The sequence below is a fragment of the Geotrypetes seraphini genome, chromosome 4 (genome assembly GCF_902459505.1).
Source record: "Geotrypetes seraphini chromosome 4, aGeoSer1.1, whole genome shotgun sequence".
Taxonomy (NCBI): Eukaryota; Metazoa; Chordata; class Amphibia; order Gymnophiona; family Dermophiidae; genus Geotrypetes; species Geotrypetes seraphini.
In genome coordinates this window covers 174,421,236-174,439,329 of record NC_047087.1, presented here as the reverse complement: position 1 = coordinate 174,439,329, position 18,094 = coordinate 174,421,236, and the positions used below count along the sequence as shown (strand labels likewise).

General features: G+C 48.8%; 1 protein-coding gene across 6 annotated transcripts in view; it reads left to right on the top strand.

Annotated features, from left to right (window-relative positions):
• Positions 1-18,094, top strand: part of HYDIN (HYDIN axonemal central pair apparatus protein) — a 1,718,235-nt gene that overhangs the window by 1,019,074 nt on the left and 681,067 nt on the right. For all 6 annotated transcript variants that reach the window (XM_033943280.1, XM_033943278.1, XM_033943277.1 and 3 more), the window contains one exon: positions 4,405-4,542. In XM_033943280.1, coding sequence (XP_033799171.1) covers positions 4,405-4,542 — 138 coding nt within the window. The remainder of the gene's footprint in view (positions 1-4,404; positions 4,543-18,094) is intronic.

Below are 18,094 nucleotides of genomic sequence, written 5' to 3'. Positions count from 1 at the left end.
TTTTAATTGCTAATTAAAGCTGCAATGCATAAGTCTAGGCACCCTCCAATGCTTAACGACTCCTACCTAAAAAGTAGGCATGGTTAGGGGAGGAAAATAGGTGTGGTAAACAGCAGTTGAGCCTAACAGAGGGGAAACACACTCAGAGTATCAATAGTCTGAAATGCCCAGTTTGTTATAACAATCAGCAATTATACTTGACCTTTTATACCCAAGCCAAGGAGCCTGGGGTACAGAGTACTACATAGTAACTAATTACGTACTTAATTTCAATTGGCTTTACATACTTTATCATTTTTAATGATTGGATGATTTACACATAACTGCAAATGAGTCATAACGAAGCTTGGTGTCAAATATGACTTCCCTATTTCCCTTGACAGTTCATTCTTAATTCTAAGGTCAGTGATCCCTGAGTGTGAGCCCCTCCCTCCTCCACTGCTCTGTCATCTTAACCTGTCATTGTGGCTTTCTTGTGACCCATGTACTTCTTGGAAATTCCCTTAATAGAACAACTATTAAGTGTCACATAGAGAATGACACTGTGAAAAAAATTTGTCCCCATCACCGCCCCGTCCCCGCGACCTCTGTCCCCGCCTCATCCCCGCAACTACTGTCCCTGCCCCATCCTCACGACTACTGTTCCCACAGCATCCATACAAGCCTCAATATTTAGCTTAGGATTTAAGGGCAAGTTGGATGCATATCTTCTTGAAAGACACATTGAATAACTAAGGTATTCGCCAGGGTAGACCTGGCTGGGCCTCTGCATGTGCAGATCGCCGGACTAGATGGACCCATGGTCTGATCCGGTGCAGGCATTTCTTATGTTCTTATGTTCCTTCCTTATAAATCAAAGTTCTGGCTGTGAACTAGAGAAAGAGATGTTCAGCTGGCAGGGCTTTGTTTATAAATTTTTCCAACACAACTACCGTATTTTCGCGGATATAACGCGCACCCGTGTAAAACGCGCACACGGGTATAGCGCGCAGAAATCACGATGATATGTACAAAAACTTTTGTATACCGCGCTCACGGGTATACCGCGCATGATGCCCGACGCTCCTTTCGCCCGCCCTGACTTTCCGTGCGCTGTCCCGACTCTCCGTTCACCCCCCTGACTTTCCGTGCACTGTCCCCCCTTGAAGTCCTGTCCCCCCTTGAAGGTCTGTCCCCATCCTGAAAGCCTGATGCCCCCCCCGACGTCCGATACATTCCCCCCCCCGACAGGACCACTCGCACCCCCACCCTGAAGGACCGCTGACTCCCCAACAATATCGGGCCAGGAGGGAGCCCAAACCCTCCTGGCCACGGCGACCCCCTAACCCCACCCCGCACTACATTACGGGCAGGAGGGATCCCAGGCCCTCCTGCCCTCGACGCAAACCCCCTCCCCCCAACGACCGCCCCCCCCCCAAGAACCTCCGCCCGTCCCCCAGCCGACCCGCGACCCCCCTGGCCGACCCCCACGACACCCCCACCCGCCTTCCCCGTACCTTTGTGTAGTTGGGCCAGAAGGGAGCCCAAACCCTCCTGGCCACGGCGACCCCCTAACCCCACCCCGCACTACATTACGGGCAGGAGGGATCCCAGGCCCTCCTGCCCTCGACGCAAACCCCCCTCCCCCCCAACGACCGCCCCCCCCAAGAACCTCCGACCGCCCCCCCAGCCGACCCGCGACCCCCCTGGCCGACCCCCCACCCCCCTTCCCCGTACCTTTGGTAGTTGGCCGGACAGACGGGAGCCAAACCCGCCTGTCCGGCAGGCAGCCAACGAAGGAATGAGGCCGGATTGGCCCATCCGTCCTAAAGCTCCGCCTACTGGTGGGGCCTAAGGCGCGTGGGCCAATCAGAATAGGCCCTGGAGCCTTAGGTCCCACCTGGGGGCGAGGCCTGAGGCACATGGACCCAACCCGACCATGTGCCTCAGGCCGCACCCCCAGGTGGGACCTAAGGCTCCAGGGCCTATTCTGATTGGCCCACGCGCCTTAGGCCCCACCAGTAGGCGGAGCTTTAGGACGGATGGGCCAATCCGGCCTCATTCCTTCGTTGGCTGCCTGCCGGACAGGCGGGTTTGGCTCCCGTCTGTCCGGCCAACTACCAAAGGTACGGGGAAGGGGGGTGGGGGGGTCGGCCAGGGGGGTCGCGGGTCGGCTGGGGGGGCGGTCGGAGGTTCTTGGGGGGGGCGGTCGTTGGGGGGGAGGGGGGTTTGCGTCGAGGGCAGGAGGGCCTGGGAGCCCTCCTGCCCGTAATGTAGTGCGGGGTGGGGTTAGGGGGTCGCCGTGGCCAGGAGGGTTTGGGCTCCCTTCTGGCCCGATATTGTCGGGAAGTCGGCGGTCCTTCGGGGTGGGGGTGCGAGTGGTCCTGCCGGGGGGGGATGTATCGGACGTCGGGGAGTCGGCCGGGCAAGAGGGCTTGGGCTCCCTCTTGCTCCGATCGTGGATGCGGGTGCGGGTGGGAGCGCGTGCGAGCGGTCGTTCGGGGTGGGGGTGCAAGCGGTCCTGCTGGGGGGGTGAATCGGGCGTCGGGCGGGGTGGGAACTATGTTTAAAAACTTTTGTATACCGCGCTCAGGTATATAACGCGCGGGGGGTATGCGCGGTAGGTAAAAACGCGTATAACGCACGCGTTATATCCGCGAAAATACGGTAATATTACTTTATCCTAAAGCAAAAAAAAAAAAGAGATATCATTTTTTTTTCTACCTTTGTTGTCTGGTTTCTGCTTTCTTCATCTTCTCATTCAATTCCTTCCATCCACTGTCTGTCTTCTCTCTGCATCTTCCATTTGCTCTGTTATTGTGCCTCTCCCTTCACCACCACCCCCCCCCCCCAATTGGTCTCACACCCATCTTCTTCCCTCCACTACCCCCATAGTCTGGCATTTCTGCCTTCTTCCCTTCCAGCGTCTTCTCCCCATTCTCTGTTCCTCATTTCCCTTCAGTGTCATCTTCTCACTCTTGTCTTCCCCATTTCCCTTCAGTGTCTTCTCCCCACTCTCTGTTCCCCATTTCCCTTTAACGTCTTCTCCCCACTCTATCTTCCACATTTTCTTCAGCGTCTGTTCCTCTCCATCCCCCTTCAGTGTCTGTTCCATTCCTTTCCATCACCACCCTTCCCTCTTGCCACCCCCTTCAGCGTCTGTTCCTTTCTACCGCCCTTCAGCATCCCTTGTGCGGTCCGACCATCTCCCTCCCTCCCTCTTACCTTCGTGGCGCATTACAGTGTAATTTGTTCAAGCCAACGGAGCCTGCAAGCTCGGTCCCCATCCCATCCCCACAAACCATCTGATCCCATCTGCACAAACCATCTCGCTTCTGTGTTCCTATTTTCCCCATTTCTAATATCTCCCCTCTGTATCTGGCATTGCCTCCCCCTGTGTCCATATACTATCCCCATGTATGTCCCCTTTATGTCTCTGTCCCTATGCCCCCATACACATAATTTCCCCTCTGTTTCTGTTACCTTCCTATGTCCAGAATTCCTCTCTCTTCCTCTTCCACCAATGTGTCTCTTCTCTCCAACCCCATCGAGCTTCTTTCCCTTTTTCTTTCCCCCCTTGCTTCCAGCACCTGGCTCACCCGCATGTCCTCCCCTTTCTTTCCCTCTTCATCCCCTTGGCTACCAGCATCTCTTTCCCTTTCACTCCCTCCTTCCTAGTGTGAGGGAACACGCGCAAGCTCCCTCCTGCCCGATTGCCACATCCCGCATCTCCCTCCCTCCACCTCATCTTAGGTGCCAAATTTAATTCTTCTTCTCCCAGCGGCACACTTTCAATAAGTCGCGCACACACAGATAGAAACAGGAAGTTGCATCAGAGGAGAAGATTCAACAACTCAAACAGCCATGTGTGACTTATTGAAAGCATACCAGTGGGAGAAGAAGAATTAAATTCGGCACCTAAGGTGAGGTGGAGGGAGGGAGATGGCAGGACGCGTGATGAGGCGATCGGGTGGGGATGCTGGATCGCGCATTCCATGCTTACTTCACTGAGGAGACAAGACCATTCACCGCTCCATGGGACGGTGAATGGCCTTGTCCCCATCTCCACAGCGATCACTATTTTTTTTTTCTCCCCGTTACAGTGGATTACCCGCGGCTACCGGCAGCTAGCCGCGGGTAACAACCACCGTGTCATTCTCTAGTGTCACAATCAGCAGATAATTGCCATCTGCTAGGGCAAAAATGAAGTTTTCTTGCAGAAGTATTATTTGTGCTGAAAGAAATGCATGCTCTGCACAGTTCATAGGTCTCATTGTAAGTCATGTTTCATTAACACAATGTCTCTCTTGAGGGTCTTTTCTCCTCAGTAACTTCATTTGAAATTCCCAAAGATGCTTCAAGTGTACAACTATTCTGTAGCTTAATATTTGTTCCAGTTTTCATGCTATAATTCTGACCCTGCAGATTACCAGCAGTTCCTTTCTTGGAGGACCTGTTCCTTGCCGAATCAGCGTGAGTGCAAGTGTGGCAGGAGAGTCTGGGCTCATGAGCTGTGTACTTCCCACTGAGCTGCTGGTTGAGATCCTGGCTGAAAGAATGCAGGTACAATGTTCAGAGCAAACAGCATATTATTTGGCTGACAAAGAGGGGCATTTTAAATTTGACGTCTAAATCTGAGTTTAGACATACCAGGAAAAAAATCCAAATATCTAGTAGAGAAAATGGCCATTTTGATACCAGAAAAAGTCTTATTTTTTTAAAGTGGCCATTTCCTAGATATGTTTGTCCTTAGGGATATTTGGAGCATTGAGCTTGGGCACCAAATTTCTGCCTCTCAATGGCCATGTTTTTGGTCTTGGAGAATAAAAACTACAAGGGCAGCATCTATGAGACAGACTTGTTTTTTTTTTTTTTTTTTTGCTGCATAGAGCTTTTTGGACCCCAGTTCGTTTACAGAAGTTGGATAGCTCTAGGTCCAATAGATGCTGGCATTGTGGTTTAGAAGCTGGGACATTAGACCATTTAATATTTTTCTGTCCCTATATAAACGCCTTTTGGATGTTAATTTGGTCCCAAATTAATTCATTGTTAGAAAATCATGTTGCCCTTTCATATGATACTATATTACAGTGGTGCCTCACACAACGAACTTAATTGGTTCCAGGAGCAAGTTTGTTATGCGAAACGTTCGTTATGTGAAACGCGTTTTCCCATAAGAATACATGTAAAAAAAAATAATTCGTTCTGCAGCATAAAATATGCTAAGATGACATAAAAAAAGATAAATTTTTGGTTATTATTTTTATTTAGATACATCTAAAAACATAATTGTTTTTTAAAACAACACACATTTTTTAAATTTAAAGACAGACTAAGTAGAGTCTAATTTTACAGTGAGAGAGGGCAGAGTCTCAGCGGCAAAAACTGGGACTTAACTGTTCATTTGTTTTTTTTTTTCTACCGTGTTTCCCCGATGATAAGGCAGGGCCATCAAATAAGACAGCCCCCCCTTTTTAGAAAAAAATGTAAAATAAGGCACCCCCCCCGCAAATAAGCCACCCACCGATACCTGCGCTTACCCGAATCGGGTGGTACGGTGGGTGACTCCGTGTGGTCCCTGGCACCCCCGACACGATCGGGGCAAGAGGGAGCTCAAGCCCTCTTGCCCCCCCGACTCCCCGACACGATCGGGGCAAGAGGGAGCCCAAGCCCTCTTGCCCCCCGACTCCCCGACACGATCGGGGCAAGAGGGAGCCCAAGCCCTCTTGCCCCCCCCACCCCCCGACACGATCGGGGCAAGAGGGAGCCCAAGCCCTTTTGCCCCCCCCCGACTCCCCGACACGATCGGGGCAAGAGGGAGCCCAAGCCCTCTTGCCCCCTGACTCCCTGACACGATCGGGGCAAGAGGGAGCCCAAGCCCTCTTGCCCCCCCGACTCCCCGACACGATCGGGGCAAGAGGGAGCCCAAGCCCTCTTGCCCCCCCCGACTCCCCGACACGATCGGGGCAAGAGGGAGCCCAAGCCCCCTTGCCCCCCCCGACTCCCCGACACGATCGGGGCAAGAGGGAGCCCAAGCCCTCTTGCCCCCCGACTCCCTGATACGATCGGGGCAAGAGGGAGCCCAAGCCCTCTTGCCCCCCCGACTCCCCGACACGATCGGGGCAAGAGGGAGCCCAAGCCCTCTTGCCCCCCCGACTCCCCGACACGATCGGGGCAAGAGGGAGCCCAAGCCCTCTTGCCCCCCCCGACTCCCCGACACGATCGGGGCAAGAGGGAGCCCAAGCCCTCTTGCCCCGCCGATTCCCCAACTCCCCGACAAGATCGGGCCAGGAGGGAGCCCAAGTCCTCCTGGCCACGGCGACCCCCTAACCCCACCCGGCACTACAGTACGGGCAGGAGGGATCCCAGGCCCTCCTGCCCTTGACGCAAACCCCCCCTCCCCCCAACGACCGCCCCCCCCAAGAACCTCTGACCGCCCCCCCAGCCGACCCGCGACCCCCCTGGCCGACCCCCACGACACCCCCAACCCCCTTCCCCGTACCTTTCTGTAGTTGGCCGGACAGACGGGAGCCAAACCCGCCTGTCCGGCAGGCAGCCAACGACGGAATGAGGCCGGATTGGCCCATCCGTCCCAAAGCTCCGCCTACTGGTGGGGCCTAAGGCGCCTGGGCCAATCAGAATAGGCCCAGGAGCCTTAGGTCCCTCCTGGGGGCAGGGCCTGAGGCACATGGTCGGGTTGGGCCCATGTGTCTCAGGCCCCGCCCCCAGGAGGGACCTAAGGCTCCCGGGCCTATTCTGATTGGACCAGGCGCCTTAGGCCCCACCAGTAGGCGGAGCTTTGGGACGGATGGGCCAATCCGGCCTCATTCCGTCGTTGGCTGCCTGCCGGACAGGCGGGTTTGGCTCCTGTCTGTCCGGCCAACTACAGAAAGGTACGGGGAAGGGGGTTGGGGGTGTCGTGGGGGTCGGCCAGGGGGGTCGCGGGTCGGCTGAGGGGCGGTCGGAGGTTCTTGGGGGGGGCGGTCGTTGGGGGGAGGGGGGGTTTGCGTCGAGGGCAGGAGGGCCTGGGATCCCTCCTGCCCGTAATGTAGTGCAGGGTGGGGTTAGGGGGTCGCCGTGGCCAGGAGGACTTGGGCTCCCTCCTGGCCCGATCGTGTCGGGGAGTCGGGGGGGCAAGAGGGCTTGGGCTCCCTCTTGCCCCGATCGTGTCGGGGAGTCGGGGGGGCAAGAGGGCTTGAGCTCCCTCTTGCCCCGATCGTGTCGGGGAGTCGGGGGGGCAAGAGGGCTTGGGCTCCCTCTTGCCCCGATCGTGTCGGGGAGTCGGGGGGGCAAGAGGGCTTGAGCTCCCTCTTGCCCCGATCGTGTCGGGGAGTCGGGGGGGCAAGAGGGAGCCAGGCGGAGAGAGGGCAGTTAAGCGCAGTGCCTGCGCGGAAGGATGCAGCTCGGGCGACTTCGTTGTGTGAAACGAAGTTCGTTGTACGAATCAAGACATAAAGTTCGTTGTGCGCAGCGTTCGCTGTGCGAGGCGTCCGTTATGCGAGGCACCACTGTATTTGGTACATCTATGAGATTCAAAAGCCCAATTTCCCTAGCAACAGCTGCAGATGAATCCAGAGACCAATGGGATAGCTCACATCTACCAGCAGGCGGAGATAGAGAAACTGATTAACAGGTGGTCCTATTGGCTGGCACTCCTCCTGTCTCATCAGTATTCTCTATCTCCCAGCAGGAAAAGGTCGCTATTCAACTAGCTCCTGAATTCTGGCTGTGGCTGGAACTTTATTTTCTCCTGTTGAGGTTTCTCTTCAGTGAGACTGCCATTCTGTTTCTCCTGTTGAGGTTTCTCTTCAGTGAGCTGGCAATGCTATTTCTCCTGTTGAGATTTTCTCTTCAGTGAGACAGGGGTGTCCGGCTGAACGGTGCCGTCTTTAGAGGTTACACTTGGGCCCCCCCTTGTCCCTGCCTCACCCTCCCTCCATTGCTAGAGGGTCTGACTGGGTCTCAATTTTTTTTCTTCTTTCCCTTCTCTGTGTAAAAAAAAAAAAAAGAGACCACAGTTGTTACATTCTGCCATGCTTTTGCTGCAAACTGGCTTAAACCGGCCCTAACAACAAGCTGTGAGTATGTCTGGCTTTTACGGTTGTTTGAACTTCAGGTTCTGTTTGGGAGTCTTAGTACTGTGGGTTCGGTCATCATACATTTAAGGTATGGATATTTTATTGAGGCTAAGTTTTATGACTAGAAATCCATGGAGGGAGCCGGGACTTCCCGCCCTTTGCATGCACGCGCTTTGTTTCCTTGTTGGTTACAGCGCAGCAGTAGCGATGCGATTTCATGCTCGTACTTGTTCTCATTGTTGGGTTTCAGTGCAGCAGTAGTCCTGTTTATTCTGAGGCTCTCTTTCATCAGTGTTTGTCACGGCCATGTGCAACTGATTGTGCAGGTGCCGGTTTCTAGCAGCGCGCATGAGATGGGATATGTTTTTTTCTGGCGCTGTGGGCCGTTCTTCTGGTTATTCCCCGAGTCTGATTTTCTTTCTATGCAAGCTGCGACAGGGTAAATTTTGCGGGGCTCGAATCCGACTATGTTTCTAGGAACGTGGATGCAGCGGCCACGTGTCAGCGAGAATCGGGTGTGCGCATGGGTCTCCGGCGATGGCGGGAGAGCTGCAGCGTTTCGGTAGTTTGGTTCCAGCTGACTTTGGTCAGGGTATGACGAGGCTTCTCTCCTTTCCGGTTCAGACAAGTTGTATGTGTTTCACCAGCTTTGGGACAAGCTTGGGCAGCTTTATATGTCTATGTCTATGTTTGTGTTCCTGCTGTACTCCCTTGAAGGAAGCTGCTTGTTTAATCAGAATCTGGGGTTAGCACTCAAGGGGTTTCCCAGAGAGACTCTGACCTGTGCTAGGTCACCCAGTCTCGGTTTGTCTCCAGACTGGGGCGACATACGGCAACTCACGGCAGTAAGATAGTGCCCTGTATTTCACACAGGTATCTCATTGTCCCTGCAGATTGAGCCTTTGTCTATTGGTAACTGTCCTTGTTTGGGCCTCTGTGCTGAGCTGCATGTGTCTAGTAGTGGCACAGGATATATATGCCTAAAGGTAGTACAAACAGTTTCCAAGTTCGGGCTGTCTCTAAGGGCATAATGACACTGCGCATATTCCTGCATATTCTCTATTTCTGAGGGGGCCTGGACTTCAGATTTCCATGCTTATCACGCTGGTTTCTCCTGTCACCATTTTCTCATGGCACATGCTAGACAGGCCCCCCGACCAGACAGAAAGGGCTGTACAGCTCCTTTTAACCAGGAGCCAGTTACCTATTCTATTAAACCCACGGAGGATCACGCACTATGTGGCTGTTAGCCTCATCCCTGAAGCTCTCATTAACGATGTGAGCTTTGTCTGATACCTGTAAGGATTCTGTTGTTTTCCACGGGGTGGTAGATGCAGCATCTTGATTGAGTCTAGTACGTATTCACTTTAAAGGACATACGTATTTCGCTCATGTTGCATGGGGTTAGTACTGTTTTCATGGTTCCAGTATATTCCTCTTTACATTGTGAAACTTGATTTTTCTTAGGAGAATCTTCTTGCAGATCCTACAGTCTCATTCTGCCATTCCCTGACCTTCTGCACTTCATTCTGAGGGGATCTTGACTTCTTCCAATGACTCTTCAGGCTTTCTCATGAGGGAGAAGACACTATAATGTCAGGTCAGAGGGCTGTGAAGATTTTTCAGGATGCTTGCATCTTTGCATTTTCCTCAGGTTTTCCAGTTCGTTCTTGGAGTCTCTATGTTTTGTGTTTCCCTTTTCAGTGTTACTGGTCCTCAGGATGGTTCTTGTAGTTCTTCGGGAACTAAGGGACGTTGTTCCACTTACTGCATGGTGCCCGAGATAGGGGGCATTGGGCAGGCTGGATCCCAATCTGCTGAATTAGTTTCTCGGGGTTACACATTTCTGCAGACAACCTGGGAGTATATTTACATTTTCTCTATGGACTCCGAATCGGCACTTGGTTTGCCTGCCTCTCTTGGAGCGGCGCTTTCGGTTTTGGCACATGCCATTTTGCCTACCCAAGGCTTCACGAACGTTTTAGGTGATGTGGGCGGTGGTACCATTTTGGCGCTACCAGGCGATTCATCTAATTTCTTCTTGTCTGCCTGCTTGATTCGGATGACTTCCAGTCGGGCCATTTGACTGACACGAAAAGGGTGATATCTTTTCCTCAGTTCTTTACACGTGCATCTTTGATTTGCACAGCACTCTTTTCTCCTGTACTATTTATAGGTATATCGGGGTGATGTTTTTATTCATATAGGAGAGACATGTGTTTCTTTCCGGAGACTTGGGCGTGGGTTCTCGGTCTCAGATTGGTATTCTTCTTCGCTTACCATGACCAAGAGTATGGGATTCTGTACAGTTTCTGGGATCCATATTGCTGACTTCACTGGGGACTTCGGCTTGCTTTCCCCTTCTTACGCTACAGCAGTCGCTTTTGTTCCGGTGGTTCCCGGTATCTCAGGGCACCAATTATTTGGTATGCTCCTCCTGCATCACTCTATATGATTTGGTGGCTCAGCGCGATTTCTCTTTTCAAGGCATGCCTCGGTCTTTGCTGGACTATCTCATGACCACCGACCATCCCGGGCTGTCGGGTTGGGGGGCTCCGTGGCTTCCATCCTCAGCTCCTGGAGTCTGGTCTTCAGAGGCGACTCAGTACTTGTTCATTCTTCTGCTCTTGAGCAGGGTCAGGCTACCTTTCTGGAGCTTCAGATCATTCTTCCGGATTGCCGCTGAGGGTCCTTTTGGTCAGTATTAGGATGGGGGTATTTCTCTACTGCTTGGGCAGTAAGTGTTGTACTCATTGGCAGGTGAAGTTGTTCTGCTTCAATGGATGGACTCTCATCTTCGTCTTCTATTGGCAGATCCTTTTATGGATCAGGATGAGTTTGGATAGACTTTCTCTCCGCGGAATCTGAACATGGCCCATTTCTTGTATGTTACAGTGTACAGCGCTGTGTACGCTCTGGAAAGTGTGCATGTTAGTAATAGTGTAATCTTCTGCATCCTGGTTATTGAGATTTGTGGCTCAAGCGTTCTAGCTCTTTTTATGGAAGTGAGATCTGCTTGACCTAGACCTCATGGCCTCGTCTCTCAATTCTAAGCTTCCTAGCTTCTTCGGTGGGCCCAGGGAGTGGGAGTTAGAGGGGATAGCTGCATGGCTCCTTTCTCGCTTCTGCCTTCTCTTTTTCAGTGTTTTCCGCTGGCTGATGATGGCTTGGATTTGCCACCTCGAGCTCGCTTTCCGGGCACAGTATTTGTAGAATCTCTGGATTGGCAGCGCCATCCTTACTTTGCGGATTTGATGAGTCTTTCGACAGCCGGACTAAGAAGTTTCCTGGTATCTCCGGCTTTGCTCGCCTAGGGTCCGTTCAACATGGATATTTGTACTACTTTAGTATTACGACCTAGGTTTTTGAAAAATCTTGGCTGACGTGTAAGGATTATGCGAAGCAGGTTGTTTCTTCTCTTATCCAGGTGCTACGGACGTCTTCTCCTGTGGCTTCTGCTTCCTTTTGGAGGTTTTTCCTTTCTTGGGTGCTTCTTAACGTTTGAACCACTCCAGAGTTCCTTTTTGGCACAGGTGCATTGCCGAGGGCTTAGCGTTCAATTCCCTTCAGCTTCTAGTGCCATTCTTAGCTTGTTACAAGGGCTAGGTATATTGCTCTTCGCTTACTTCTCAGCTTCATGTAGTTCAGGTCCTAAACAGAGTGCGGTATATTCATGCGCCTCTTAGAAAGCCCGGTTTGGAGTACAATCTTCACGTACTTCTCAGTATACCGAAGGCTTCATTTCATCCTTGTCTTTTGGGACTCTAAAGGGCTGTGCCATTGAACATGGGGTTTCTTGTGGCCATGGCTTCAGCTCTGCAGTTTTCTATGTTGCAGGCCTTGTTCAACGGGGATTCCTATTTCTGATTTCCGAAATATGGGGTATCAGTTCGGATGGTACCATTATTTCTTTCTAGGGGGGTGTCATCCTTTCTTTTATGTAGACTAGGCACTGTATTTAAATTAATTTAGAATGAATAAATACAAAACACATTCACTTTCAGCAGGGAGATATGGTCTCACTGCCTTACCACCTTCATTCAAAAAAATTTTTTCAGTGTTTGTTCAATTTTCCTCAGCGGGCCACCACACACTCAAGCATTCTCATTGTGTATGGCTTTATGCTCCCACTCCTCATTGGAACAAAATGCTGTTTAAATATTATACTTATTTTACTTATTTTACAAATACTAAGATTACTTAGCTTTAGGCTTTAAGCAAGACGCTGTGCAGGGGAGTTAGTGTGAAAACACCGACATGTTTCGCCCGTGTTAGTAAGTGGGGCTTTTTCAAGGCTCCAACTCCCTCTCACAAACATTCGACCGCCATAGCGTCCAAACGAGATGCCAACATGTCGGTGTTTTCACACTAACTCCCCTGCACAGCGTCTTGCTTAAAGCCTAAAGCTAAGTAATCTTAGTATTTGTAAAATAAGTAAAATAAGTATAATATTTAAACAGCATTTTGTTCCAATGAGGAGTGGGAGCATAAAGCCATACACAATGAGAATGCTTGAGTGTGTGGTGGCCCGCTGAGGAACATTGAACAAACACTGAAAAAATTTTTTTGAATGAAGGTGGTAAGGCAGTGAGACCATATCTCCCTGCTGAAAGTGAATGAAAATCCTTTCTTTTATGTCATGCTCACTTTTCCTTCCTTCTTCCTGGGAGGGGAAATTGGGAACAGTGCTTTTATTCACTGCATTTTTTGATATGAACGTAGCGTTCTCTGTGAGCTCGGTTTCTTACGACTTTTAGTTGTTTATATCTCCTTTTTTCATTCTTCAAGGGACGCCTTCAAAGTTTGGTGGCGTCCGAAGCCTCCATCGCTCAATGGGTCCAGGAGGACATTCTTTATGCTTGCTTGCTGGCAGGGAAGCGATTGGCGAAAGAACTTCATGACCATTCCGCTGGAGCGATGGCTACTTCTTGGGCTCGGCCCAGTGGTTTTTTCCTTGGAGGAGATTTGTCTCGCAGCTCATTAGTCTTCCGAGCGTGCTTTCTCTCCTTATTTCTGCTTGGAAGTGGGGGCGCATGCGGTAGGGGCGTTTTGTGCTTCGGTTGTTGCGGAGGCGGCGTTTGCTTCCCACCCAGATTGAGGATTGCTTTGCTACATCCAATTGGTCTCTGGATTCATCTGCTGCTTTTGCTAGGGAAGGAAAAATTATGTTCTTACCTGTTAATTTTCTTTCCCTTAGACGCAGCAGATGAATCCAGAGCCCCACCCTTTCTGGATATTGTCTCTCGGTTTTTTCTTTTGCAACTCGCAGTTTGTTATTATGGCAGGTTGTTTTCTGTATTATTGCATTTTGAGATTTGTTATGGGAAAGAAGTTTTTTACATGCTATGCCTTTTGCTGGTTACGTGTGCTTGGGCAAGGAGCTATACTGATGAGACAGGAGGAGTGCCAGCCAATAGGACCACCTGTTAATCAGTTTCTCTATCTCCGCCTGCTGGTAGATGTGAGCTATCCCATTGGTCTCTGGATTCATCTGCTGCGTCTAAGGGAAAGAAAATTAACAGGTAAGAACATAATTTTTCCTTCTTTTATTAATATTGACAGAGGTTGCCATTCAGCAGATTACTGGAAATTGGAAAGATTACACTAAACTTAATTATACTTTTTGGTGGAATTCAGTATGTCATATTTATAAAATGGAGAGGGTGCTTGCCATGCAACAAGGAAATTATCATAAGTTTAAAAAGATTTGGGGGCCATTGATTATTTATTCTAATGATCAGACACCTTAAACACCTTAGTATCAGATAAGATATAGGGGGGGTGGGAGTGGGATTGATAATAATTGATAATTGTTTATTATTAATAAATGGGTGGGTGGGTGGGGATTCTTTTATATTTATATATTTTAAGGAGTATAAGTAAGTTTGTCAAGTGATTAGTTAAAATTTTTCTGATTGACTATTATACACTTGTTGTAATATTTGAAAATAAATAAAGATTTAAAAAATATATATATATATGTTTGTCCTCGGTGCATCTATCTTTATGAACCATTTTTGGGAAAAAAAAATCCAAATGTAAAACGCACAGACATCCCAGCAGAGCTGTGGGGCACCCTAGGGGGCACTACAGTGCACTTCACATAAAATGTCCCAGGTACAAATCTCATCATAATCTCATTACTATGTATGGTGAGCCCTCCAAAACTCATCTAAAACCTACTGTACCCAACTATATACCACCCCAATAACCCTTATGCCTGCTGGTGTCACCTATATGTCAGGACAGTAAGTTTTAGGTAGATTTTGTAGGACTCACACTTTCCACAACAGGTATACTAATTAGAGTGGGATATGGGCTTGGGTCACTAACCTCAAAAAATGCTTTGTTCAAAATGAATTACTAACTAGGTTCACATGTGAAAATATAAATACATATAAATGTGAATAGGGAGAAAAGACCTCAGAGACTCCGCTGGAAACCTTGATGAAGAACAAGTGTTTTCTAATCATGCAAGTATGGTATCAATCACTGGTCAAAAACTCCTAATATATTAAACAGTCACTTTTGAATATCTACCTGCAGCATCACAAAAATAAAAAAATGCAGCACTAATTTTTTGAGATTGGTGTTCACACTTGTTTTTTGCTTTGTATGACACTCACATCTGTAGTCAACTCACCGACTACTAGGCTACTCAGAGACTTGCTTGCTGCTCTAATAGGACTAGCCATAACATCTAAAGCAGACTTACTGACTTATATGTACTGTTTCATTCAAATATTTGGGGGGTGGGACTGGGTCTGTTACCACTAGAGGAGTAAGGGGGGGGGGAACCATTGTCTTCATGCCTTCGGTGATCGTCTGGTCTGTTTAGGCACCTTTCTGGCACTTATTCATTACTGAAACAATTGTAACTCAGCGCCCGTTTTGCCCTAAATATTTTCTGCAATGTTTCATTACTACAGAAAAACATCCAAATCATATGTCCACCCTAATCCTGTCCAAAACATTTCCCCAGCATGCCACCTTGACGTTTATCTAACAAAAATTGGTCCACAGTCAACATTTGTTCAAAACAGGAAAAAAGATTGAAAAGGACAGATTGCTAATAAATAAATGATCTAGAAAAATTGTTATATATATGTGACTATAAACCCCAACCCTTAAACAAAATAATACTATCAAGTTTGTTGTGGATTTGTATATATTTTTATTTTTTAACTGTAGTTTTTTATTTTTTATATTTATATATATATTAATTATTTTTTATTATTTATTTATTTAATGGACATCAGTATGAGCCATGTGAAAGGTGCCCGGTATAAGGCTCAGGCAGTAACTTTGCGATGACTAGCATCATCCAGATAATATCTGGATAAAGATTGCTGCCTCATACATCATATTTGTCCATGGCCAAAAAACAAATCCACAAAAATGGAAAAATAAATCACCAAACTGTCCCTTGCAATCTTAAATCCCCGAGATATGGCATATAACCTCCCAAGGGTGAGTTGAATAAGGTATCTGTGGCAAAAAAATGCTATTGCTAGAATAAAATGTTATATAGAATAAATAACTTGAAAAAGTGCTAATGAGGGAATTAAAATATTCAAAACTTGAGTAGTGAAAAAAAGTGAACACGCCCAAAAAGAAACATACTGCAGAGGAACAGCATAGAAAACCATCTAAAAATGTATTTTGAAAATGGCAATTTAGATGTTTTAGTTAAAAAAAAGACCCCACATACATCCACATGCTACTTTTTGCCATTTTTTTGCCTTTTTTTTTTTTTTTTTTTTGAAAATGAGCCCCATAGTGGAATAAAATATTATCAGCATATAATAATTGAAAATGCTTTAGACTTAATGCAAGTCATTTTATATATGACCTGAACATACAGAATAATGTTTTATTTACTCATGTGTTCTTACAAAATTGCCTGGGAGTATATACACATACAAAGTAGGCACACAGACTCACAGCACCTAGCTTTACATGATATATGTATAGGCATTCTAGGGGGAGAAAAAAAGCCAGGTTGGGGTAGAATTAGTATTTATATATGCATAAAATCTATGTATATGCATCAGTTCTTACCAGTTTATACATGCACACAATCACATGTGCTTCAGAGAAATATAAATGTGTGTTCTAACTTTCTTTGGGATGATTTTGTTAAAGCATATAAGTGCATTTGTTGCCTTTACTGAATAGATCAATCTTATGTATCAATATACCAGCTCTGTATTTAATGTAAGTGGTTGTGCCTATATAACTGGATCTGTCCTGTTATGCTAAGTTTCAATAAGGGAAAGCAAGTGCCATTTCTTTAGCATCTCTCCAGAACGGTACAGTTCACTGATGGGTAATAGCTCACCATGAGCAGCAGGTGGAGACTGAGACAAAACTTTAGCTGTAATACTAATAGCTGTGCTTCCCTCTAGTCTAAGCAGTCTGTTCTCAGTCTCAGCAGTGTGGTAAGCTGTGCCAGTCTTCCCTGAAAATGGTTAGTGTAGGCCTGTTGGAAGTTGTTTAGTGGCCTTCTTGCCCCTGTTTGATGCTGGATTGAACTTGGGAAAACCCTTTCGGAGGTCCATCCGAGCTCAGGGGTGTCACACTCAACAGGTTGAGTTGAGTCCCTTCCCCCATTTCCTCCACCGCCCCAAAATCTTTCTAGAGGTGCCTCAGCTGTAAGCCTTGCCACCGATACCAGCAAGGCATATGGCTTAGAGAGCCAGTGGAGTCTGCTCTGACAGAAAAAAAAAAATCCTGAGGCAGTGCCGGTCTGAAGGGAGGCTTCAGTTCATTGTTATTGCTTTTAATTGCTAACCAGCACTTTTTCCCTTATCTAGGTCACGTATTGCGCAATGAGCACTTTTAAAGGGAAAAAGTGCTCATTGTGCTCCAGACACGAGGTCGATGTGGCCGGCCTGTGCTTGCAGTGTACCGGCCGCCGTGAAGGGGAATCCTTGTTGGCTTCGGTGCAGCATCCAGGGATCCCCCTCACGAGTGCCTCGCACGCCAGCAGCTCACAGCGGGGAAGCCCGGGCTTCCCTCGCCACCCACACAAGGATTCTCCCAGCCACCGGCAGTCAGTGAAATAAGGTTTCCCTTACCGCCAATGCTGCTGGAGACACCCTTACTGCTGCTGTCGGCTTGCATGCTTTAGCGGCTGGGACGGTTCAGCCTTCTCAGCCGCTATAGGCCTCTGGGGCATGTTTTTCAGCGGGCTTTGCTCTGATTTTGGTGAGAAGCACCTCCATTTTGTCTGCAGCCTCAGGTGACCTTCCCCCTATATTGGAGAGTTAGGGGCAGGTTTCTGCTGAGTCTTTTACTTTGGCAGTGAGTCCCATTGGGCTGCCAGGGGTTTTTTCCCCTGATTTTGTTTTCACCTTGTGTAAGGCTTATCTTGAGGTGGCTGAGGGTCCTGCTTCCACCCCGGGGGTCTGGGGGGGATTCCCTTTGTGTCCACTCCAGTTTGGCCCCCTCAGCGCTGGTTTCGTCCCCATCTCCTCCTCTCTCATCCAAGCGGCTGAGGGTCTCTTGGGACGCTGATTTTTTTTCTATGGGGAGCAGTTTTCTCTTGATGAGGACCTGGTTCCATAGGGTTGATGGATGCTGCTGGCGGCAGTTTTTCTGTTCCTTCAGCTGATGAGGATGCGTCGGTGGTGCACATCTTTCAGCGGGAAGAACTCCAGGAGCTTATTCTTCAGGTCTCCTCAGTGTTGCATTTCAAGGAAGATGCGGAGCTCCCATGTGTGGTGGAACCTCTGCTTCGGGGGATTTGCTCAACACCACACTCTTTTCCTGTGCATTAGGATTTTCAGGATATTGTGCTTGTGCAGTGGAAAGTGACGGAGGTGCCCTTTCATTTTGTGAGTTCTGTGGCTTGCCTGTATCCCATCCCAGAGGGGGATAGGGATACCTTGAAGTCACTGGTGGTGGACGTGATGGTCTCGGCCATTGCGAAGCGGCATACGGTGCCCGTTGAGGGGGGCTCAGCCGTGAGGGATTCTGAGGAGCATAAATTAGAGTCCCTCTTTAAGCAGAATTTTGATGTCACTGCCCTTGCA